The 26,502-nt window shown below is 28.8% G+C and overlaps 2 protein-coding genes across 3 annotated transcripts; both read left to right on the forward strand.

The window, feature by feature from the left end:
- The first annotated feature begins 12,005 nt into the window (after positions 1-12,005).
- On the forward strand, positions 12,006-14,850 carry LOC111028732. 2 transcript variants are annotated; one of them, XR_002603930.1, is made up of 4 exons: positions 12,006-13,780; positions 13,845-13,992; positions 14,065-14,145; positions 14,755-14,850. XR_002603930.1 is itself a non-coding variant. In XM_022307473.1 (3 exons), the coding sequence occupies exons 1-3, from the start codon at positions 13,599-13,601 to the stop codon at positions 14,083-14,085; spliced, it is 351 nt and encodes a 116-aa protein (XP_022163165.1). In that variant the 5' UTR covers positions 12,008-13,598; the 3' UTR covers positions 14,086-14,181. The 2 variants fall into 2 exon arrangements, 1 of the variants encoding a protein (XP_022163165.1); XM_022307473.1 differs by lacking the exon at positions 14,755-14,850 and having other exon boundaries at positions 12,008-13,780; positions 14,065-14,181.
- A 257-nt stretch (positions 14,851-15,107) lies between these two features.
- LOC111028731 lies at positions 15,108-17,254 on the forward strand. The gene is made up of 2 exons (XM_022307472.1): positions 15,108-15,426; positions 15,493-17,254. Exons 1-2 carry the CDS (start codon positions 15,130-15,132, stop codon positions 17,146-17,148), a joined length of 1,953 nt encoding a protein of 650 aa, XP_022163164.1. The 5' UTR covers positions 15,108-15,129; the 3' UTR covers positions 17,149-17,254.
- Positions 17,255-26,502: the final 9,248 nt, after the last annotated feature.

Consider the following 26,502-nt stretch of genomic DNA (forward strand, 5'->3'; position numbering starts at 1 on the left):
AGTGACCACGTATGTGTTATTTAATAATTTCACAAAAATAGTGTGATGTGATTAAATTATATATGAACGAACATATATTTCAAGTATTCACAACTATTTTTGTGATGTAAAATTAAAATAACAGTATATGTGTTGTATATGTGTGACATTATTATATAGAACATTAGTAGACAAAAGTTTACCAAGTTTAGATATTTTTAAATTGTACAGAATCAAATATGTATAAGTCTGTATAATATATTTAATACGTTTACAAAAATGTTAGCATACCAATATACCATCCAATTATTATATTTATAAGCTAGATAAATAAGTTTAAAAAAACAATCTTAAACTTATATTAATATTCAATTTACACATGTAAATCAATTTCCTTTTCAATAGAATCATCAGAAAACAAAATTATTTCCCTAGAAATGATTTTCAATTATTTAAGTGAAAAACTACAAATATTTTTAAATTCAATAAAATTATTACATTACATTTGAACATTGTCATACCTATAATAATTAAATTACCATTAAATTTGTTTTTCAATACTTGATGTATAATTATTTAGTAAACATAATTGTCTTCTGTGTTATTATAATATTATATAAATAGGATTATTCAATTTAACATTACAAATATTGGCATTATATTTATAAGAATAAGAAATTCAATTGAGTTTTTGTCATTTGTTTAGTATTTAATTTGAGTGATCCTTTTTATAATCTGACAAAAAATTATGTTGTTTTAATTATTAATACAATTTATTTTGCATGACTTAAATTTATTTTACCTGTAAGTTAAATAGATAATTTCATTACTAATAAATGTTAACTTGTGTGAAATTAGGTAATTTTTTTTGATTGCTGCAGTACCACAAATATCTTAAATATTAATCAAAAAGTCTAATGGATAACAAGCGTGAAAAAAATAATTTTATTCACGTTGAAAAATCAAATTTCAAAATCATCGCATCACAGTTTGAGCTCAAAATTTTCTATTCGTTATTGTTGTAGATATAGATTTATTATAACCTGTCGAAAAATTGCCTACAAGTGGCGGCGGACGTCAGTGTCGTGCGTGACAAACCGTTTTATTAAAAATTATTTGTCAATAGTATATTAAAAAAGCGACTCTTCAGCGAGAGAACGCAACTGTCGCGTATTTGAATGGATAGCTTCGTGGTCAACAGCAATAGCGCGGCGGATGACGCTCGGGCTGGTAGTGGTGGGAATGTGCAGCATTTGACGAGTTTTGGTCGCCCAGTTGCGTTTTCTCGATGGACGGAGTGTAGATGTTTGCTACACACTAATGTCTAATATAAATAAATAAACACACACTTAACTCCGTTTTGTCGGAAAATTAATAGTATCTTAATTATCGTAGTGAAAACCGACATGGCACGGTTCATTAGTGACGCTAATGATAAGTCGATCTCGAGTATCGATAATTTTTCATCGTGTCAAAAGGCGTTCGTTTCGTGACCATTTACACGTGGTGTTATACGTATGTATGCGACCGGCCTGCAGCAGTGCAGCAAGAATATCAAGTAATGCACATGTACACCTGTAGAGCGCTACATTCGGTCAGCTCTCAATTGTTGTAGGATTACGCGTACTTGGTGTCAAACTAAGGACAAAATTTAATATTACATTATTTCTTTTTTAATTGTAACGACGTAACGTCATAAAATTTGTTGTATCACTTGTAAATCGTTTATTAAAATCAAAAATCATCGATAATTTGTGTTTCAAGTGCATTAGTTTTCGAAACAACGAACTAAAAGTGGACGAAGAATTAATGAAAGACTTCTACAGGATTACGAGCGAAGACGACCAGAAGGAAATGCGAACGGCAATTAGTGATTTCGATTATCGACGTATATGTAATAAATTCAGGGCCGGATTTAGGTAGAACTTTTTGATGACCTATATTCAATTCGAAAGTAATCAATCCTCTAAAAATTTATAAATTAAAATATAAACGTGTACAAGTGCACATGATGTTAATTTATAAGCAAGTATATTAAATTAATTATTTTGCACAGTTTTTCCCTCCCAACTAAGAATTATAAAAATTTAGTAAATATAATATATATTATATAATGTTTAATTAAATTAATTTTCTACAAAATTTTTTTTCGATTTCCTGGAAGCATAACTCTTGAAGCATACTATATGAATCCGACGATCTTAATGAATCTCAGAATATAATCATCAATATGGGATCACTGCTACATCTACAATAATTTCTTGAGTTTCACCGATGCTGAGTTTAAATCAATGTATAGTTAACTGTGAACATGTGAAACGTATAATACCTTCCCCTATGAGTAAGCACATTTTGATATCACAGCCTAAAAAAAAAATACGATAATGATAAAATTGCGTTCGACATTTTGGAGGTTACATCTAGGCGGTCGTCATAGTGATAGCTACCAAAAAAAAAAAAAAAATGTGAAAATTAATTAATAATATTCATCAATCACATAGATATCTGTAAGGACGAAAGGCTGTAGTAAAATAAAAATCTTCAAGAGCCCAAGACTGAGCACAGGACATAATACAAATTACAAATGAAGTAATAAATAATAAATTTAATAACTTATAATCAATTTTTAGTAGATACGATCGCTACTGTTAATAATGGTAATCGGTAAAAAAGACCAAGGAAAAAAAGAACACGGAAAAAAAGAACAAAGGAAAAAAAGAACACGGAAAAAAGAACAATTTTTAAAAATTTTAAACAGTGTCCCACTAATCAATATTCTTTAAAAAAAAAATTTTAATATAATGCATAGACACTTATGCTATATTTTTGGTCTTATTTATTATTATTATTATTATTATTATTATTTATTATAAAAAAAATACGAAACATAAATTTTTGATTTAGAACGTTCATCGAACTCGGAGACACCTCGAGCATAAATCTCGACTGGATTTGTACAGGATGTCATAGCCATTAATTTCATTTTTGATACTGCTTTCATAACAATTTCCATTTCAAATGTATTTAAAAAATTGAAGTATAAAAATTTAATGAAAACACTTGAACACTTCAATGACTGTCAATAGACTAAAATATGTTCACTCAAATTATAGCTCTAAAGTATGAAAAGGTCACCTATAATAGTCAACTATAAGGGCACTAGGATTACTTAGGGCATTTCCAGTAATAAAAATGTATCTTACTCTATATTATTATACTAAGCTTTATTGCATTTATGTTTCGTATTTTTTTTATTATAAATAATACCAAAAATATAGCATAAGTGTCTATGCATTATATTAAAATTTTTGTTTTAAAAAATATTGATTAGTGGGACACTGTTTAAAATTTCTAAAAGTTGTTCTTTTTTCCGTGTTCTTTTTTTCCTTTGTTCTTTTTTACTTGTTCTTTTTTTCCTTGGTCTTTTTTTCCTAGATTCGTTAATAATACTCAGTAAACATGAGACATTACAATCTAAATTTGCATTAATTGGAATGATTTTGAAATAAAAATAGATGAAATTTATAATCGTTGTATACGTTTATCATCTTTAATTAATCTCAATATACATAATATAGAGCATATATTACGCATATGTTTATGTTTATTTTATTCCTATAAAGTACACAGTAGAACATAATAACTGGTCTGTGAGACTGTATCAAATTGTATAAGTTAAAACATATTATTATAGCATTATCGTATTGGGTGCGAACAACGGACATACCTAATGTATAGACTATAAAATAATTATTTAAGTGTAAGAACTTTCTGTACATAGATCGATTGTATTTATTATCAAACTAATTATTGGCGTAGTAGATACCTACCTACTTTTATATAAAAATATTTTAATTATTAGATTTGATTTTCAACAATTTCTTCAATTATTAGAATAAAAGATATTGAAGTTTTTATTAATAAATTATACAACATCGACTGTTGTATTTTTTAGCATAAAATCCAAGTTTTTAATTGTTGTGCCCCCCTAAGAATTGCGCCCGGGGCGTAGGCACCTCTCGCCCTCGCATCGCTACAGTCCTGTGTATATAATAATATACATATATTGTTATGATCTCTATAACGTATACTAAATACGTTTATATTTTACATTGTGTATACTTATATTTTATATCTTTTTACCAAAACAATGCCGTTTCGTGTACCTTTTAAGAAAATAAAATAAATCGTGAGTGATAAACACTTGCTACACGTATTTTATTATTTTTTTTTTACCTAGTATTATTTATCTAATAATTTATGTTCACCAAATGTAATATTGGTAAATATTCTTTCTTAAACTTTTATCTTAATGCATTTTATTAATCTAATAAATAATGTTTAATTACGTACATGTGTAACGTATTACTTATATTAATTTTTATCTCAAGCGTCTAATATTCAATTCTCAAAAAATATATAAAAACTACTAGAATACAATAATTTCAGTCATCCAATGGCTGCAGACATGCGTATAATATGTTTATGCCGCATCCACCCGTGTTATCGAAATATTTATGAAATCGATATCAGATCGTCTATAACGTTAAAAATGAAACTTTTTAACTTAACCAGACACTTTTTATTTATTATTTTAACGTATAAAGTTACGCATACTGAAAACGATGGTAAAGTCAGAATTTGGCTCTCGGGTTTAGTTTATAAGTTATGATATGCAATATAAATGTCATACACCAGCCGTGATCACTGATTGCTCGCTCCACTTTCTTGGACATGAACTCGTCACAATATAAAACAACCATTGCTCTTATAATTAATAATTATTTAATACATTATTGAAAATCACGAGACGTGTGACTGTGTACGAGATATTTCTTAGGGATGTGTAGTTGATGAACTATTCGAATTTTGCAACGAATTTAACTAGTCGAATCAGTGTTTCAATAGATTTGGCAACTCAGTGACTCGGTTCAACCAACATTTCAAATTCAATTCACAAACAATATACCAGGAATAAACTTGTATCTCATATCAGGGGTACGACACTCCCAAATCTTAAAGATATCTTAAAAAATTACTTTTAATATATAAAAACATAACCTACAATAATAAGATAATAATAATACTTAATCTTATGTTGTCATTGAGCAGACAACTAAAATCGACAACATATAATATCTTAACTTGTTATGTAAAACTACTACCTTGGGCTGGTCTCGCCGTCTCGGACTTCAAATAATTATAACTATAAGTACGAGCGCCAAATTTTGACTCCACCTTTGTTTTCAGCTTGCTTAACTACGTTCATTAAGTAAAACAGATTACACAAATTGTCTAGTAAAACAAATATAATATTTAAAGAAAATATATTACATTGGTACTTTTTAAATACATATATTTTCTTTTTACAAATAAGTTTTTTCTTGTTTTTTGGAAAGGCAACTTAAATTATTTTCTTGGTATTTATTGTCACTATTAGAACACAAAATTATTAAATTTGTTAAGTTTTCCTAAAAACTGCTTGTTCAGTATTTGTTTTTTACGAGCTAGTTTAGAGAGTTTTTTTCAGTCATACAATTATTGCAATAGTTTTTGTAGATATATATGGAGAGTAATACATTATTTTCGATATAAACTTTCAAATATCTACAATATATTTTTTTGTGTCGTTATTTAAAGGTTTAAACTCATAGCCCAATTATTTTTTTATAGTATTATTGTCGATATCTTTTTTTAAGTTCATTTTTCTTTTTTCTGAGCAATGCTTTTTACAGACACCCACTTTTGATGTTCGATATTAATAATATACTTCAATACTTGTAAGACCCAAATGTAAAAGCGTAAACGTTCCTACTCGTATTGTTTGAAAGTTATCGCGGTGTTCTGACGATGGCAAGTTATATGAGCCTATGACTACAGAGTTTTCGGCTAAAATCGACATAAATGAAATATAAAAGCTACATATAACCCCCCCCCCCCACACGTCGACTAAAAAACACTGGTGTCGCGATCTCCTGAATCCCGAACTGCACTAATTAAAAAAATAAGACTCCCCCAAGCTAGAGGGTATCCACACCGGTGGGCCTCTCTCCTCACGCCATTCATGTTGCTCCTTTATTATTATCAAATTTACTTATTAAATGTATATAAATCACAGATTTTTAATATTCTATTTTATCTAATAAAAAAAAGCTACATAAATTTATATAAGAGTTTTATCTAGTTTTGTCTATATAATAGTTATAATACTAGTTATAAAAGTTTCAATCGTCGTAATGGACGGTATTTCTATATCCTTACCATAATCATCTTGCTAAAAAAAAAATGATAACATAATATATTTATAAATACAATATAAGGAAAGTGACAGACCGGCATGACAGGATAGTATACGCTAAGTTATTTAATAAAAAAAACCATTTAAAGAGGGTCCAACTCTCTTATATTAGATTTTGAGCGGAGCGATGAATATATAATTTTACAATGATGTGTATTTTTTTTGTGGCTGTCATCACGGTTTCTTACAGTAAAAGTGCTTCGATTTTCTTGGACAGCAACTTTGATGGTAGGAAAGTGAATCTAGTTGGTGCATTCGGGAGGTCAAAACTTAAGGAAAAACGGGACATTTAACGCAAAATCATTTTCCGAAGAAATCGATTTTGGTTTTTAGTGTAACTCTAACAAAAATTACAGTAGATACATGAAATTTTTACTGTATATTTGTGAAAGCATTTTCTATTCACCATAAACTTTTCAAAATATTTTGATTTGTGTTGAACTATTTATAGGCAAATTAAATTTTCGATTATTTGTTTTCTTTAAACCCAAGTTGATAAAAAAATTTTCCCTCATCAAAAAACTTGAAAATGTAATACAAGGTTCGTCGTAATTTGTTGTAAATGGACATTAAAAAAAATGAGCGTAGATCCACAATCATTTATTATGAGCGCTTAAACTTAGAATTTTGACAAAATTCATAACAATCATGAAAATTTGCAAATTATATTTAGTTAGAAATTCATAAAATTGTTCTATTTATATCTTACATTTTAAAATTGAATACAAGATTCCTTACAAGTTTGTCTACTTTTTTCAAAAAAAATTTCTTTCGGAAAGTCAAATTAAATTTTTTTGAGCGTTTGAAGTTGACATTTTTACAACATTGGTTATTCACTCGATTTCTCTTGTAGTGATTTTCTTATTTTGTTGTAATTCAAAAACGAATTACTGTAAACAATTGAAATGTACATCAAATGTGTATTTCATCAACTCATATACTTGATAAAAAGTTCAAAATATTTCGACTCTTTTTAGACTGTCGAAGGACATTTCCAATTTCCTTTTTTCTTCTTTAAATGTCAATAAAATTGTATTGGTTGGGTCAAAAAACATGAAAATGTAATGCAAGACACTTGATAACTTGTTACGATAGCAGTTGAAAAATATAAAAAATACATAGGCGCGACTTTATTTATAAGCATTTAAAGTTCAAATGTTGATAATATTTATGAAGTTGAAAATTTAAAATGATTTTGTATTTAAAAATGTATAAAATGTTCAATTTTTATAGCTAAGAATTGAAAATGTAAAACAAGGTTATACTTAAGCAGTTTTTTCCATAACTAATAAATTTATAAAATATATGATAACAGTTATTTTTTACAGACATTTTAAGTTTAAATGTGGATAAAATTGCATATTAACACAAGGAATAACGTTTATCATTTTATTGTAATTCGGTTCCAAAACAACCCAATTTTACATAGGTATATTTAATATTTTTCCAGCATCACTGATAATTTAAGAATAATATTAATTCAATACTTACAGTCTAGTGTCTACCATATTAATAAAAAGTTATAACAACCAAAAATATCCTAAACTGACATACCGTCTTCGCTCAGAATCGTTTTTATTCAAATTTAATACCATCTATTACAGCGACCTCCTCCTAGACACCTAATATACAGCAGAGCGACATCCACTTACCCGCTTTTTTAATATTGAACAACAAAATGAAAATGTACCTAACTAATAACGAATAACTGCTATAGATACTATATTTCGTCTGTCATATAATTCTTTAATGTTCAGCGTATCGCCGTATCCTTATCACTATTTTATGATTTTACCTAAAACTATTTCTGTTGTAATGCAAATAATAGTTTTCGTAGACAGTTGAAAAAGTGTATTATTGTTTAAATTATATTGTCATCTTATCGACTTCACGTTATGTTTGAATATTCTCATATTTGACTGTGTACATAGTATCAGATTCACATTACACGTATGCGTCATACGTATCATACACGAAACACCCAAATGCCAATAAGCTAAAATGCAATGATGGCCATCGATTATTGAACACTGCGGTAATGTCCATATTTTGCCTATACAATACGCCCGGGCAACAATTAATGTTTTCAAGAAAAAGGAATATTTTATATTCCTATATTATTACTTTGTTACTAACCTAAACTCATATAATGTACAGTCCTCGCCAATTCTTTGAAACCAGTAATAAAAATAAGTTATAGCAATATAACCCTGGGCCACGACCAAAACAGACGAGCAAAACCTAGCAAGATTTGAAAGAAAGGTGTTACGGCAAATTTTTGGTCCCGGAAGAAACCAAAACACGAGAGAATATGAGCGAAGAAAGAATGAAGAGGTGATAAACATGTCAGAGGATCCGGACATAATATAGCTACTATGAAAAGCAAAAGGATAAGCTGGGCAGGGCATGTATGGCGAGGCCTAGAGCAGATAATTGGTCAAGTCACCTCTCACCTACTGGAAGCCGAAGAGCAAAAGACCACTCGGCCTCCAGACAAAGATGCGTAGACCCTCCATAAAGACTTCGATATGCTGGGAATTTTGAACGGCGAAGAGCTAACCACGGACAGAGATAGATGGAGAGAAGTGGTAGTTGCGGCGAAGTACCTGAACGGTCTACATTATAATATATACTTAATGTACACTGTACAGCAGATCAACGTCCACTTACCCGCTTTTTTTTAATTTTAAAGCTATTTGAGTGTGGTATCACTGACTTAAACTATTGAACCAGGAGTGTACAAATTATAATCATAGATCAAATAAAAAAATGTAAAATTGGGCAGTTTTGGAACAGAATAACAAAATGATAAACGTTATTCTTTGTGTTGATGTGCAATTTTTTTCAAATTTAAACTAAAAATATCTGTAAAAAATAACTATTCATATATATTTTTAGATTTCTTAGTTGTGGAAAAAACTGCTTAAGCAGAACCTTGTTTAAAATGTTCAATCTTTAGCTATAAAAATTAAAAATTAAGATACATTTTTAACTACAAAATCATTTTAAATTTTAAATTTGATATTTATGAAAAAAATATGAAAATTGAAAATGTCTGTCAACAGCTTAAAACGAGTCAAAATATTTTGAATTAATTCTATGAAGTATATATGAATTGGTGAAATAAACATTTGGTGTACATTTCAAATGTCTAAAGATCTTTTAAATTGCTTCAAATGACTACATTAATGCTCACACAAATATTCAGTAAAAACTTCATGTATTTACGGTCATTTTTACTAGAGTTACACTAAATATGAAAAAACCAATTTTTTGAAAAAATGGTTATGCGAAAATTTTCCGTTCTCCTTACTTTATTGTTTGTTTTTCCTGTTGCTTTTGAAAACTATTGGGAATTTCAAATTTTGACCTCCCGAATGCACCGACTAAATTCACTTTCCTACCAGAAACGATGCTACCTATTTCAGAAAATCGAAGCACTTTCACTGCAAGAAACCGTGTTGACAGACACCCCAAAAAAAAAATAAATATAAAAACACTCATCATTGTAAAATCAATACATTCATCGCTCCGCTCAGAATCTAAAAAAGAATAACTATGAAAAGTTATAAAGTTTTGATGATATATCAGCATTTGTAAAGTAGGTTCAGTTTTGTTTATAAAAAATTTTAATTTCCCTTATTAAAAAAATAAAAGGGTTAGAACCCCTTTCATTCAAAGGGGTTTTTCATAAATATTAAGGTATAAAAATACTATCGTATAATGACGTCGGCCAGTAACTTCTCTTCGTAACGCATTGTATAATATATAATTTTATAGGAAACGTTCTAACCACGTCAGGGGACCACTATTCTTTGATATCCTGGTTGCAATTAAAACATGTGTATGAGCCGCGCAGCCATAACCAAATTCACCAGATTACGCACCGGCCACAGCCTACAACCACACCATTCTTTTAAATTGAGACTCAACAGCAGTATGTATTGTCCCCTACCCAACTGCGGTAGTGATTACTGTGATTTCCAACACCTACTCTTGAATTGCCCTTCTCTCTCAATCCAAAGATGTCGGTTAAAAAGTCTCTTTTCCACCTTCGGTTTAAATTTTCCCTTACTAACGCCCTCTCAACCAACAATATTAAGCTAATTATACACATACTAAATTTTATAAGACAATCAGGCCCACAAATTTAATAGTGTGAGCTTTACAAATAGCATGTACTTATATAAATTGTAATTGTCCAGATATCATAATTTAATATTAAAATCTCATTAAATAAAAAAAAAAAAAACATAATTCATAAAATATACTAGCTGAACTTTTACCGGGTTAAAGTAAATCTATCTTTTTATAGTTTTCCTTTTTGCTTCAGTTAAGACATAGAATACAAACACAAATACAATGATTAATTTTATGATTGGACGTGTCTTAATAATTAAGACATACTCAGAATTATTCTGAACAAAGTGGTATATATAAACACACATAGGCGTGCGCAGACTTTGTTCGCAGAGTATGCGGTTGATAAAATGTACCCCCCCCCCGATATAAAATTAATGTTCATGACTTTGTACTATAAACTTATGGTCACTACTTTATATGAGAAAAAATAGGTTTTTCATCTTTTTTCGATTAAAAGTATTTTTTTTTTACAAAAATGTTTAAATAAACAATTCTAAACATTATACATAATTGTTGTAATTCAAGCCTTCTCTCCAATGGGTGCAGGGCCGTAGCTAAGAATTTTCTATGGGGAGGTTCAGTTCCATAGATAGAAATTTTATAGAGGATAAACCTAACCATTTCGTTGGGTCTTTTTTTAATTAAGTAGCGATCCATATTTTAAAACAAAATGAATTACAAATAATGAATGTAGGTATTAAAATTGAAAATTGAAAATTCAGTTACACATCATAATTCACAGTAAAAGTAAAAACGTCTCACAAGCGGCAACACAATATTAAATATTACACTGTATAGACGTATAGTGTGTAAGTGTGTAACACATAATACAAAATTGTGACTGTTATATCAGTGATATCAGTTTAACCGGGAACACCATAAATCGTTTTATTAATAGACTGGCCTTGCCTATAGAGTAGCTGTTGTAGTAACACCGGTCAAACATACTGCAGTAATTCACAATATGTTAGGAGTAGTAGTGTTCACACAGATCCTCCTCTGCTGTCGGTTCAAACGGGAAAAAAAAAAAAATTCACAATATGTCAGTATAGTATATATTATAATTATATTATTGTATATATATTATATTTATATAAATATAATATATAATATTAATATTGTGCAGTCACAAGTCACACACGAAAAGTGCCCTCTATCTATGAGTTATGACCGTTCTACGTGTACAAAAGGCTCCGTAATTCGACGAGAAGATACGTTTACGCTATCATACACCTTGCCACCTTGAGCACTATACTATAAATATATACATTCATAAATCGATCATAATATAGATGTATAAAGTATTTATTATTTATTCAGTTAAAAAAAAAAATGGTTTAAAATTTTTTTTTTAAATTTTAGAATAAACTAGAAATTTTTAAATTTTCTATTTTTCAAAAGGGGGGGGGGGTTGAACCCCTCCCCCCCCCGTAGTTACGGCCCTGAATGGGTGGATAGGCAATTTGATTACAAACGCGTGGTAAAGATATTTTTATCAAATTTGACTGTCGCGTCTATTATATTCTATAGTATAAACTACTCAACTATTATAAACATAATATATTATATTATATTTATATTATATTAATATTATCAGTATTTAGCACGGTTAAAAATGTATTTAGATATATTAAAGGTAGGTATATCTTAAACCGTGGTATTTAGACATCCGTAAGTTAAATAATGTCACGATATAAATAATCATCGTCATTTCTAGGAAAATATAAAAAGTAAATACCTACCTACACTAAAAATAAAACCCATATTTCCTATTATTGAGAACCGTCCAAAATGACTCTCAAAACACGCCCATACTCCATATCGATATCGCGTTACCATTTTATAACTCAAATTGTATAATTCAAAATTATGAACTGAGACATTGTTCATATGCCCCCGCATCTGGCCGCTGGGTATGCGAGGGCATACCCTGCATACCCCGTTCGCTCGCCTATGTAAACACAACAAATTGAAGACAAATTCAACGAATGCTTAAAAGCCGACGTAAATACAGTATAAGAAAACAAAAATTGATTGCAAAACGTAAAAGTAATCATTGTAAATTTAAACAAATTGTAAACATGTTCACATACCTATCATATTTTTACTTATAATTATAATAGTAATTTAATTGGTAATCAATGACAGCCACTTAAATAAACAAAAATATATTCGATTTACTTGAGCCAAAGTAAATTCATCTGTTAGCCAGCCATAGTTAACCAGCCTATATAGCAACTTGTAGGGGACAAAAAATAAGCTACAGGAATCGATTCATATAACTTTTAATAAAAACTGTTTATTAGTTTTTGAGTACATAGAAAATAAGCAAGCGAACAAACATTAATTTTTATACATTATACAGATTTCTAGAATATTTTTTCAACTTTGGATAAAAATATTTTTTGATGACCATATTTTCACGAAAAGCTAATTTCTTAAATGTAAAATAGTAGTTTCCACTTAAAAAACGACTGGTATGTCATAACCAAAGATCATATGAAATAGATATCTATTTCCAGAAAATTTTGATTACATGCACTATTTATAATTTACATACATATATATTAATATTATAATTTATAAAGTTGCGGTAACGGGTAAGTACCTACATGTCAAGTAATAAACTATGGTTAATATACCATCCTTGGACCTTCTTACCTATATTTTTTTAGAAAAACAGAGTGCATAACATTTTTCCTATATTTTACCTACTGCTGCTGGGTAGTACTAATTTTAATCAAAAATAATTTAGTGTAGTAGTATTGGTTTATTGAAAACCTAGATGATTTGTCACATGTATGTGGGCGAATCCCGACTAAAAAATATTAAGACATTAGACCAGGGGCGAAGCGCACATGCTTACACGTGAAAAAAAAAGTTTTTTTGATTAAAATTAAGTCAAATAATTGATTTTAAAAAATCTATCAGTTATTTTTAAGATGGGTAACACAATGGTACGGTAGGCCTATGCTGGTAGCATATAAGCAAAGCGTACATTGTTAGAGAACCCAATGAAAATGCTGTTCTACGATTGGCTCTAATCCCAATGAGATAACGACCTGAATTATCAATTATCTGTTATCAGTTATCAAGTTTTGTTCTGAATTTTGAATGTTGTTAAGACGTTTTAACTTTTAACTTTAAATAATTTAATTTAAATTAATAAAAACCGAAAATGATATTTCCAACAAAATATACAAATGAAATTGTTGGAGAAATTGGGAATACCTTTAACATCCGTTCAAACCTAAAATGTATGGAAGATATTAATAATTGGGTTTCTGAATTTGGGGAGTTGAATTTTACTCATTGGAACTATCGCTCCAGTATTCCGAATGGCCAACGAATTGTGTGCTCGTAAGGTCTTTTCCTCAAATATTATAATACGTACCTATTAAAATGAATAATTATTTCCATTTAGTAAAAAGTTTGTGTGCCAACATAGTAGTTTTAAAAAACCAGATGTGAATAAAAAAGGATTATCTAAAAATGCGAATTGCCCAGCTACAATTGATATAACAATAAAACTTAATACTACTGCAACCAAAAAAAAAGACCCATTTATAAAGGTAGTATAAGCAATATATAATATATATGTATATATTTGGCTGGTATAATGAATGTTTTGATTTGTGTTTTAGGAATTTTTTTGGAGTTGGTGATTTTTTGTGTAATTACATGTTTGTATGAACCCCCCTTTTTTACTGTAAATTATTTAGCAGGTAATTTTCTTGAAAATGTGGATGTATCTAGATAAAAGTTCTAATAAGTAGTTATTAAAATGTTTATACATAGGATAATAATCTTTAAATATGGTTTTACAAAAATACAAACTTTATGTTTTATTAGATGTGGTTTTTATTGTACTTGATCAGTTTTACAAATCATCTAAGCCCCCATATCTACTTAACCCATTACCATAGACTTATTATCCTTAGTGCACAAAGCACAAATTTATGTAACTCAAAAAGTAATCTTTTAAATTTTGATTTAAATACATCAGAATTTTTAAAACATAACATCTGCTGAATAATTAAAAGTAAAAGGGGATAGGGACTAGGGAGTGTCTTATTTGAAAAAACAAAAGTTTGTATTGTCACAAAATCAATAAAAAAAGTACGGGTAGAAAAAATTTCCTGTATTTCAAAATATGGGTTTCAAATAAATTTAAAAATTCCAAAAATCAGAGTTTATATATTTTTATAAAAAAAGTGTAAAAATAGGGTAAGTATGTTTGTTTTCTCTGTATGCCATGCAAGTAGATCACTGTATGTCTAAGCATGTACTTATTTTTTGTTATAACTTATAAGTTATAATATGTTTTTATTCAGATTTGTTCATTAACTCGACAGACTTTGACTTTGGATAGTCTTCCATTGGGTCAACAAGGAAGGTGGTCAAAACAATAATTAATATGTTTGTAGTGATAATTTATAAATTATAATGTACATTTGAGCAAGAACTCGGCTGAAGACTCATTGAATGGTGTACATCCATCAGGGAGACAGTAGTCTTTATGTTCTATTGCATTATGTTACTTTTTGTTGCTTTTACAGTATAAATGTACAATTGTATACAGCATTGTAAAAAATTGGGTACTTTGTTATTATATTAATAAGTTTTCAATATTTAAAATAATATTATACATAAATTATTGTTTCTTATTGATAAATTAAAACTATTATTGCTTCTTACAGAAAGGTTTAATGGGTTGTATAAAAATTTATAACAACCATACACATAGCATCAACACAGCAGAAAGCCTTAGATATTTACCAGCTAATAATGATGTAAAAAATTTGTTTTTTGAGTATTTTGACAATGGTATGGGTATAGCTGAAGCTCAAAAATATCACGAACAATTGTTAGAGTTGAAAGAAGATTTTAAACTAGAAACATTAGCTAATGGTTGCATAAATCCCTGTTACCGTACAATTCGTCATTGGCACGACATTTGGAGAGATTTGAACTTGGGTCCTCGTACTGGTGATGGATTAATTGAGGTAAGTCATTTAAACATTTTATTGATCAATTTATTGTTGGAAACTAATAAACATACATTTTTTTAGAAAATTAAAGAAAAACAGAAGGTATATGAAGAAAGTGGCACCACAGTTTTATTTAGAGAAAACCCATTTGGTATAATTATAATTACACCAATCATGAAAAGAGCTCACCAGTTAAATTTTGCAAAAGAAATTATATTTGTTGATAGCACCAGTGCATGTGATCCATTAAACCATGCCATAACTTTTATTATGTGTCCCAGTGCAGCTGGAGCTATTCCTTTGGCAATAATAGTTACGAAAGGTCAAACATATGAATCTTACTGTCAAGGATTTTCATTATTAAAAGAAGCTGTTCCTGAAAGCTTTTGTGGTCAGGGATTTCCTAATATTTTTATCACAGACCAAAGTGCAGCAGAAATTAATGCTATTAACTATATTTGGCCAAAAAGTTCTACATTACTTTGTGTATTTCATGTTCTACAGGCTGTTTGGCGTTGGTTGTGGGATTCGAAACATAATATACCATTGGAAAAACGTAAAATACTTATAAAAGAATTTCGAACCATCTTGTACTCTGAATCAATCGTTGATGCAGAACATGCTTATTTAAAGTCAACTGAAAAAAATCTCGACTGTCCAAATTGGATAAGCTATATTCAAAATTATTGGAGTTATAGACAAAAATGGTGTTTATGTTTTAGAGATCACACTTCAAGAGGTCATGTCACAAATAACTATTGTGAGGTCGCTGTAAGGCTGTTCAAAGACCATGTATTATGTAGGGTAAAGGCTTATAATGTTTTAGCTCTAATTGATTTAACATGTACTGCCTTAGAAAACTATTACAAACATAGATTAAGGGAATTTTCAGACAGTAGAAATTCATCGTCCAGGTTATTTCTACAAAAAATGATTAAAAAAACTACTTATTTAAAAAAAGAAATGATTATTCAAGAAAGTGATGACGAGTTTTTAGTTCCGAGTGAAGAAGAAAGTGGCTTAATGTACTATGTTGACACTAACAGTGGACTTTGTTCTTGTTCAGCTGCTCTAACTGGAACATTTTGTAAACACCAATGTGCGGTTTATAAATATTTTGGTGTTAAGTCTGAATATTGTCCAGTTATAACTCCCACAGATCGATTCAACATAGCTAAAATTGCATATGGAGATAAAGTTTTGGATGAATCATTTTATGAACCATTCTTAAAAGAAAATAATGGTCCAATTAATTATGTCGAAATTGAAACTATTAAAGAAGTTGAAAATAATGTACTATGTAATGAAAGCTGTAATACTGAAGAAAATAGACCTAGCACATCTAGAATTGAAAATGATGATGATGCAGATAAAAAAACGATGTTTGAAAATTTATTAAAAATGATGAATAATTGTCATGAAAATTTTGGTTCATCTTCAAGTGGTATTTTGAAATTAGAAGAACGTCTAAAAAAAATTAAAACCGAAGGACAATGGGAAACTTTTTTACACACTGCTGGTAAACAGGTTGCATTAAAAAGAAGAGATGGTGCTATGATAAAAGTTCAACCAACGTCAATCGCAAGGAGGTCTGCAAAAGTCACAAAAGGCAGTAAACGATTATTAGCAGGCCGACCTCCATCAGGAGAAAAGACTATGGGGAAAAGAAAAAAACGAAACCTAGGGTTGAACATAAACTTAAACCAAACAAATGCTAAAAGTCATGGACCTTTTTAAAGTTGTAATATTCAATATGAATATATTTTACACTATTAATAGACGTAATATATGTATATATATATATATATGTATTTTTTTTAAGGACAAATATTTTAACTATTATTTAATATATATAAATTTATTTTTTTTGATTTTTGCAGATTGATCAGTGGTACAATATGTTATATTATTTGTCGATATGAATAACAATTATTTTTTTTTTAATAATTACCTAAAGGACTTGAATTTTTAATTCTTTTTTTATATTTATTTATTCTTTGATTTTTACAGACAATTATTTCTATTATTTTTTATTTTTAGTTGACACAACCAACATATTTTGTTTGAAACAATGTTTTATCCTGAAATAAAAATTTGATATTAAATTTAAAATTGATATATTTATTTGCTAGGTATATTTATATACCTATTGCATTACATAATATGACACTCTTGGAAATGGGTTAATGCTAAATGGATGTAGTCCATATACAAATAAACATTGGTATGTCTATGGTCTAGTCTATAGAAACATTCAAACCTCAGAAAATCAGAACAGAATCTGATAATTGATAGCGAAGTCGTTATCTCATTGGGATTAGAGCCAATCGTAGAACAGCATTTTCATTGGGTTCTCTAACAATGTACGCTTTGCTTATATGCGGCCTGGTAGGGTATACAGGCCGCCGACCCACCACCCAACACCGTCGCTCATCGTCATACTTTAAATATGCAATGCGAATCGAAACTGCTTAAGAGAGCCTATAAAGTGATAGGCAAAGCGCCATAGGAAGGGACGTATATCACACAGTTGGTAAGCATCTCTCATAAGTCATAATCGAACACAAATGCGTCGAGCGTCTGTATAGCTCTACGTTTTTATAATAAACCTATTTTTTAAAAAAATGGGTTCTTCAGGTAATTACAATTTTAACAGTATTAAAAAAATACAATTAAAATCAGTTGGATCAAATGCCGTGGCGATGTAACTGATGATTTCACAAAAAAAAAAGAAGAATCGATTTGATATAGAAATAAAATATTTTATTTTATTTAGATGTTAAAAAAAAATTTAAAAATCATAACTAAATAAACTTTGGTGAGTTGGGGGGGGGGGTAAGTCACAACACACGCCACGCCACTAGACTAACATATTATACAAATCTATAATAACTTAATTAGGTATTCAAACGAAAAAGGAACCTATATTATGTTCTCGCTCTGAATTTATATAGAAACTTCATAATAACGCAAAACGTGGGTATGGGAGAACTAATAATATCACAAAGGACTATAAATTAAAAAAAACAGGCCAGTCGTGGGTACCGCTGTGCTGTACACATGTACACCTGACTGCAGTAATGGATGTGTTAAATTTGAATTCAATGATACGTTTTTTACTTATGAACGATGAACCTAAAATGTGGCTTGAAGGATTTAAAATTGAATTAACAACTAAACGAAATCTATTTTCAAAATTATTATTGGTGTTCAACTCAAGTTAGTGCATTGGAACGTGTATAGGTGGATTTTTCTGCAAAAGAACATTAGTGTTGAATCCTCTAAAAATTAAAAATAATCAAAAAATGCAATAAAACTTCTAATTCTGACTCGCATATAAATATTAGTGTTGGCCAACGTATCGATAATTCGATATGATGTCTATATCGTGGGCATTTTCCGCATAATTTCGATATCGTTATCTAAAAATAATTATCGAAATATCGCGATATCGGCTCGAAACAATAAAGTTGACGGATATTCACTTTTATTACTTTTATCTATAATAAATTATATTTAATAATATTGCGATATATTTCAAAGAAATAGTTCAATACACTAAACAATTAAATCTAAATTCATTGCCGGTTGTTAACTCACGGTGAGACCTCGTAATGATTTTATTTCGTTTTTAATTAATAATTGTATAATTATACTTGCTGACCCGGCAATGCTTTGCATTTTTTCAGTAAATGTACATATGTTTAGGAATATGTGAAGAGTTTGATATGAATTATATAAGATATTTAATTTGATTAAATTTTTTAGTATAATTTTATACATAAGTGTGGAATGGTATGATTTTTATTTTTTTGTCAATTATATAAATTTGTCTTAAGCATTAAATATTTCTGGGTACACCACTTTAAGTGTCTCGCTTCTAGGGCCAGCACAAATAGATTTTGTTTGCATGTGACACGTGACAGAGCTACGTACAATAAACTAAATTATAAATAAATATATAATACATGAAAAGCATATATATAATAGAAAACATCGCGCAGCTGGCTCTTGAAAGCAATGCAGTGTGCATCAAAACCACATCTGTAATTTTGAAATTTTATTTTAAAAGCATTACGAGCGAATATTGAGCGTTATATAGTAACGCATAATAAATTATAAAATAGTTTTTTGCATTTTTAAAATATCAATTCACCTTTGAAAAGCGCTTTTTTCTGTAGAAGCTAATTGTACTGCGTTCTTTGTAAATCATAAATAAATTTGGAAAAGCATATCGAAGGTCATAATTAGCTAATATTTAAATATTTTACAGGTATGACTTTAGGTTAGATATAAAAATATTTATTTTTTTTATACAACATATTTGTAGGAAAATGTATACGCTATATTTTTACTAATAATATAGTTAAATGATATATTAACATAATGTTATCATTGACAACCATTTAAATAAAAAAAACTTGTTTCCGTGAGCTGAAAAGAGCTACTCATTTATTTACATAAAGCCATAAAGGGTTGAAAAAAAACTATAAGCCCTCTGCACATTTCAAAGTCTATTAATATAACTTGTAGTGAAAACCATCCATCAGATGGATAATTTACAGCCTCACAGGTTGTAGATGGACATAGTATACTTGGTATGAATCGAAGATGATTCAAACTACTCCCTAACTTCCCTGATATCTGTATAAGAACAATTTGAAATGTTCACAAAATCAGTCAAGTAGCTTTCGCATTATGGTTTCCATTGTAAATCTCAAAAACCATGCGTGAGCACCATTTTAAAATACAAATTCTAAAAAATCATTTCATACCTTGCATGGATAAGAAGGTAAAGATGATTAAGACACTTAAAATTTCAAGTGTCTAAAGCAGTGGTCCCCACTACGCAGCCCGCGGGCCTCATGCGGTCCTTTAGCAACTTGAGTGAGGCCCGCACTAAAATTAAATTGTTCATTCTAAAATCCAAAATTCTATAAACAGTGAATAATATGAACGTTGCTTATTATCTTATTATTTTTATTTATTTTATCTTTCTATTTTAAACTTGTATTGAATTACCAGTTGGACAGATAATAGGCACCTACGATTATAAGTTTATTCATTTCCACCACGTAGTGCGCTATTGTCAACATCAAATACACACGTAGACATAAACAAGATTATAAAAGAAACAGATAGATACCGTCCATCAACATCAAAACAACATTAAATCAAATTAATTAATTTTAATTAAAAAAATATCAATATTAATCTAGTAATTTAATAAATTAATAAATTTAATATACAATGCTAATAATATGAATGATTTGCATTTTACATAAAATAAACTATGAATTGACATTTAAAATTATAATTATAAATCCAAGAAAAAAATTTGTGTCATTCATGTTTTTTTTCTTACAATACCCTTTCCTAACAGATAACACAATATACATAATTTTATAATTTTAATTATTATCATTAAAAATGTATGCGGCCCGCTAATAATTTTCGAAAACTACATTTGGCCCATTCTATAATCCTAGTGAGGACCGTTGGTATAAAGCTATCATAGTTTAAGCTTTACGTAGATCAATCCGCATTCAAGAAAGCAATTTAAGGTTGCTAGTTTTACTTACTTTACTATCTACCGTTTCCTAGTACACGTTATTGAAACAGTTCTTCAACCGTTTTTATTTTTCAATACCTAAATGTTTACTAGCACTGTTTCTTATAGATTGATCCACATGGAATCCATTGTTTGTGTTTTTTTTTCTGGTTTGTTTGTATATTTTCTTGTACCCTTTTAACGAACCTCTTTTGAACTTCAGGATCCTTTAGTTTTTGTATATTTTACTTTTTCGATGGTTACTTTCTTCACCATATTCTATTTTATTGAAAGTCTGAGATTAAATTGTGCGAATAGTAGATAATGGTCAGAGTCGGCATCCGCTCTTTTGTAAGTTTTCACCTTTCTGATACAACCAGCGTGTCTTTTACTTATAATTATGTGATCTGTTTGATTATGTACTCGGCCGTTTGGGAAAATATATGTGCCTGCCAATAAAATGGCAGCGAACTGTTATCTGAGAGTTGGGCTGTTTATACATTTCACTGATATGATAAGTGATAAGATATTATTTTGGGAGTCTGTAATATTGTTTCTGAATTGTCTATACCTATTTAGAACTATATAAATTATTAGCAGTTTAAGGATAGTGACAAAGTTATTATTTTTTGCCAAACAATAGATAAGTTATTTGATTTTTTAAATTCCGAATATCCATTTTCAAATATAAGCACGATTTTTAAATCAAAATTTACAGGTATAAAATCAAAAAACAAACTGCTTTTCATTGCAAACAAAAAACATTTATTTTAAAGTTTACTATTGCTGTTAAATAAATGTACGAAACAGCTACAAAACTGTTTATATTAACTTGCCCATCAGGCTTGTTAATATTATTATATTATTTGAAATTATGTTTGGTGTTCTACATATAGCTGTTGAATATAGCTCCCCCGCGGCCTTATCAAAGATCACAGTTTTTAACACTGTATATTATATAAAACATAATATTATATAACGGTTTGTTTCCAACACGAGATTTGGTACTGTACTCCGGCCCACGAGAGATCAGTACCGTCACGCGCATGCAGAATGACCAGCAGCGACCTCGCGAAACCCGATTTCCCCCACTATGTGCCGCAATCGTCGCGTGCTACGTGGGAGATGCGCGAAATCGGACACGTTTTGGTCGAATAGCGGTACTGATCTCTCATGGGCCGGAGTATAGTTTCCGACTGATCCACGATTGATTTACGGCGCATGCGTAACGGTGGACTGATAATGGATTTTGTCCACTTTGGAACACGTTTCTGACTGAATACTGATGGACTGCGCTTACAGTGTGCCCAAATTTAAAATAAAAGGTATGGTGCCGTATTAATTTTTCTTACAAATTATATGTAGAGAATAAATCGAGGGATATTCAAAAAATATTTATTATAACCATATACGTTGTTAATTTATGTATACTATTTGTATTATATACGGTGATAATTTATGTATTATTTGTATAATATACGTTCAAAATTTATGAATACTGATAGTAGGGGGCCGCTGTCCCCGAGTATGAAAACAAAACTGCAAAGACCCAGCAGGTGAGGTGGTAGCATACCCTGCATGGGTACACACGAATTGCGTACCAAAACAGGTAAACGAACCTGAATTCGTGTTACCTTTTCATCTACGGTTAATTATTGTAAGGGGTTCTTAAAGTGATATCGCCATAATAAAGATATGTCAAGTTAAATAAAAAAAATTTAAATTTAATAATTGTAAAAATATAATAATATCATAATAATATAAATTATAAGTCATAAAAACATACTTATTTATAAATAAAAAATTATGTCGGGACGCAATTCGTGTTACCTTTTAATTTAACATTTTTTTTTAGCTTTCCAGTGGTTTCCAAATTTATTTTTGATTTTGATATTTTTAAATTTTAAAAAAAAAAATAATAATAATAATTAAATAGGTATCATTAACATAATAATGTTAAGTGAAAACTTGTTTTTAGTGGTTTGTACTTTTGGGCCGGAGCTATACATGGCGTATTAGCCGTGTTTAGTCTAGAAAAACAACGAGTACCTAGAAAAGCAATAAGACAAAGAATACTATTTTTAGAAAATAAAATTAAACAATTAAACAATAATGAGATTACAATTAAAGACTATGTTAATACATTAGCCAATAAATATAAATACAGAAAATGATATTATTATATTTTTACAATTATTAAATTTACATTTTTTTATAAATAGGTATGTGATTGATTATGACATTATATTTTTACAATTCAATTTTAATTTTTTTTTATAAATAAGTATATTATTATGACTTATAATTTATATTATTATGATATTATAATATTTTTACAATTATTAAATTTAAATTTTTTTTATTTAACTTGACATATCTTTATTATGGCGATATCACTTTAAGAACCCCTTACAATAATTAACCGTAGATGAAAAGGTAACACGAATTGCGTCCGGGACGCAATTCGTTCAAAAAGGTTCGTTTACCTGTTTTGGTACGCAATTCGTGTGTACCCTACCTTACAGCCCCCACTGACATTACTTTTAATAATTACACTGCAGTGGTTGCTGTGAATAAAGCTTAGTATACGTCTTGCTGCTTAGTATACTTGTGTTTGGTTTTTGTTAATTGCAGTAAAAATGAGCGATATTGACGATTCAGATGACTTTTGTGCATCCAGTTCTTCCTCTGACGACGGATTGGAATTATTTAATAACCATAAAATAAAAAATTATAGGTTATATTATGGGTGAGAAGATGTTAACGGGCTACTGTTTTATTAGTGGTTAATTAATTTTTTTTTTGTTTAAAAGAAACTGTCCAACAATATGATAGTGAAATATATTTTGGGCATTTCAGTAGTCATGTGACAACAAGGATTACTGATTTGTACAGAAAAAGTAATTATTTTAAAAAAGACAGGCATGGCCAATTTGGTAAAATACCTTTGAATGACCAGGTTAGTAGTGTTTTAGTTCAGTTTATGTAATTAGCGACATTTCTATAAAAAAAACTAAAAAAAAAACATGTGTTGGAACCGAGGTTGGAACAAACCTATATGTATATTAATCAGTTACTTTGTAGAATAGCTAAAATGCTTGGTTAGTTTAAAAAAATTATCCAAAAGTATTGAGGATTATATATTATAGAATCTTGTAAATTGTTTGAGTAGTTAGTAAAGCCTATATCCCTTAATTTTTTATATTTGTTTCTTAAGTTAGAAAATTGAATACTATCAGAAAAACGATTAGATTTCTTATTTAATACATTTTAATTTGTGGCAAACCATATAGGAAAGTTAGAATGATAAGAGAATGTAAATGTTGAAACAAATTCATTTATAACTGAACAAATTTTTGAATAAAATAAACTTTTACTAAAATAAACACCTTTATTTGATTGGTACTGTTCAAGTTAATATCCCATATATAAGTAATAATTTGTTTATAGTTGACTTCAACCAGTTATACATATATAGTTTCATGATTGGTTAGATTATTAATACATTTATAATATGGAGAGTAATTTATAATAATTGGATGGTGTTGTAAATCAACATTAACAATAGGTAAATTATTTAATGAAACAGTACAAGAATTAGAGTTTTTTTATGACAATCGAGCAAAATATTATTCTTAATCAAAATATTATTAATTTGTATAAAATTTAAAAAACAACTAGTTGTTAAATAAAATCAAATCTGCATTACAGAAAACTACCGATAGTAGATTATAGTCATCTAACAACATAAAATCTGCATTAAGGTAATCAGTTAACAATTTTCCAACAATATCAAAGTACGATGTACATATAACTTATATTTTTTGAAAGCTATGTTTCAAACAAAACTTAGTCATTGAAATAGGAATAAGGAATTTGAGCATTTAAATAATTAAATTTAGTATATAAATAGCAGACATTTTGATAATAAATATCAAGTGTAGTCATTATTAGTTTTTTTAAGTGAGAATTCTTGGAATACGTTATATATATATTATAGTTACATAGTATGTTATGTTTTTTTCACTTAGTTTTTCACCTAGATCTTTTCAATTTTAAAGTTCTGCACCTATATTAGTCATGAATTCAAGTTGTTTAGGTGAACAATCTGAGAAAAACGTATATCAGTCCATTTAAGCAATTTACAGTTTTATTTGATTCTGTAGAACTGAAAAAGTGTCAATGGTATTTGAAAGATTGATTTTGAGTGGACGACAGTAATTACGTATCAATTTTCCGAGACAATGATTATTGATTATTGGAAGATTTAAATCAATGTCTTTAAACAAAAAATGCAATTGTGCGGTGTATCAGAGAGATTGACATTCTTCCAAATTATGTCCAGGTAAATTAAAAACAATTAAAGTTTTAGTTATTTAAGGGCTATCATTACCTAAATTCATTTAATATTTGAAGCTCAAAAGCCCTAGAATGCGTTTTGTGTTTTGGCGAGATTAAATCTTCCTCAAATAAATTCAAATAACATTTTAATTGACTGTTTTTAGATTCTAACTTGGTTTCAAAATCGTTAATTTTTGTATTAATTAAGTTTGTCGATTTACTCAGTAAACATAATTTTTATGTTTTACTTGATCATTGCCTCTATTTATTAATTTAATTTGAGTATACTATATTTATTTTATAGTATTTAAAATATTACATCTAATTTGGATTCCAATGTGGGAAAGATGTAAAAGTGAATAATACTAAATAAAAAAATAGTTTGTGGATAACAAATAATGAACCTTTAGCGGAAAGCGATTAGAGAGAAATTACTAACAGCTTTTCAAATCACAACATAAATACATAATATGTGTATCTATTATGTACCTACATACCTTTTTATTGCATATATACTATGGCCGAAGTTTTTAGTCTTTTTACATGAGTTATAAGCAGTAATAAGTTACTAATGACTAGGACAGAGGACTTGTATCCATAAAAAGTTACCAAATATGTATTTAAATAATATGCATTTTAAAAGTATTTTTGTACTTTACATAACTGAATTTTATTATTTTGAATTTGTTTTTTGTCCCGTGTATTAGGTACAGCTTTAAGTATTAAATTGTATTATGATTTATATAATTATTAGGCTTTTAGAAAAACGTGAGCAGGGCCAGTCAAATTCCATATTAGGTAACCTACCAGTACAACAGAAATTAAAAATAAATTTATCTTTTGATTGAATAATTTAAAAATAACAATGTCAGTGAGGAGAAATTGATAAAATATTAATTTAGTAAAAATATGTCTCAAATACCATAAAATCATAGAAATAGGTATGCTCTAAGAACAACAAATATGAATTTATTTGGAAAATAATATTTCAAAACTGGTTTTGTGATAGCATGAAACATATCTGTTTTGTACTCTGTTATTTTTGTGACAGTTGAAAACAAATGTACAAATGCTACAAGACCTCTGTCCTGCAGTAATGATTAACTGGCCATAACTATATTCCTATGCACCAAACAAATTAGTCACTAAATTTATATTAAATTAGTCGTACCTGTTTGATCATTACTCCAGTCCAGTTC

Source organism: Myzus persicae, unplaced genomic scaffold (assembly GCF_001856785.1).
Source record: "Myzus persicae strain clone G006 unplaced genomic scaffold, MPER_G0061.0, whole genome shotgun sequence".
NCBI classification, from domain to species: Eukaryota; Metazoa; Arthropoda; class Insecta; order Hemiptera; family Aphididae; genus Myzus; species Myzus persicae.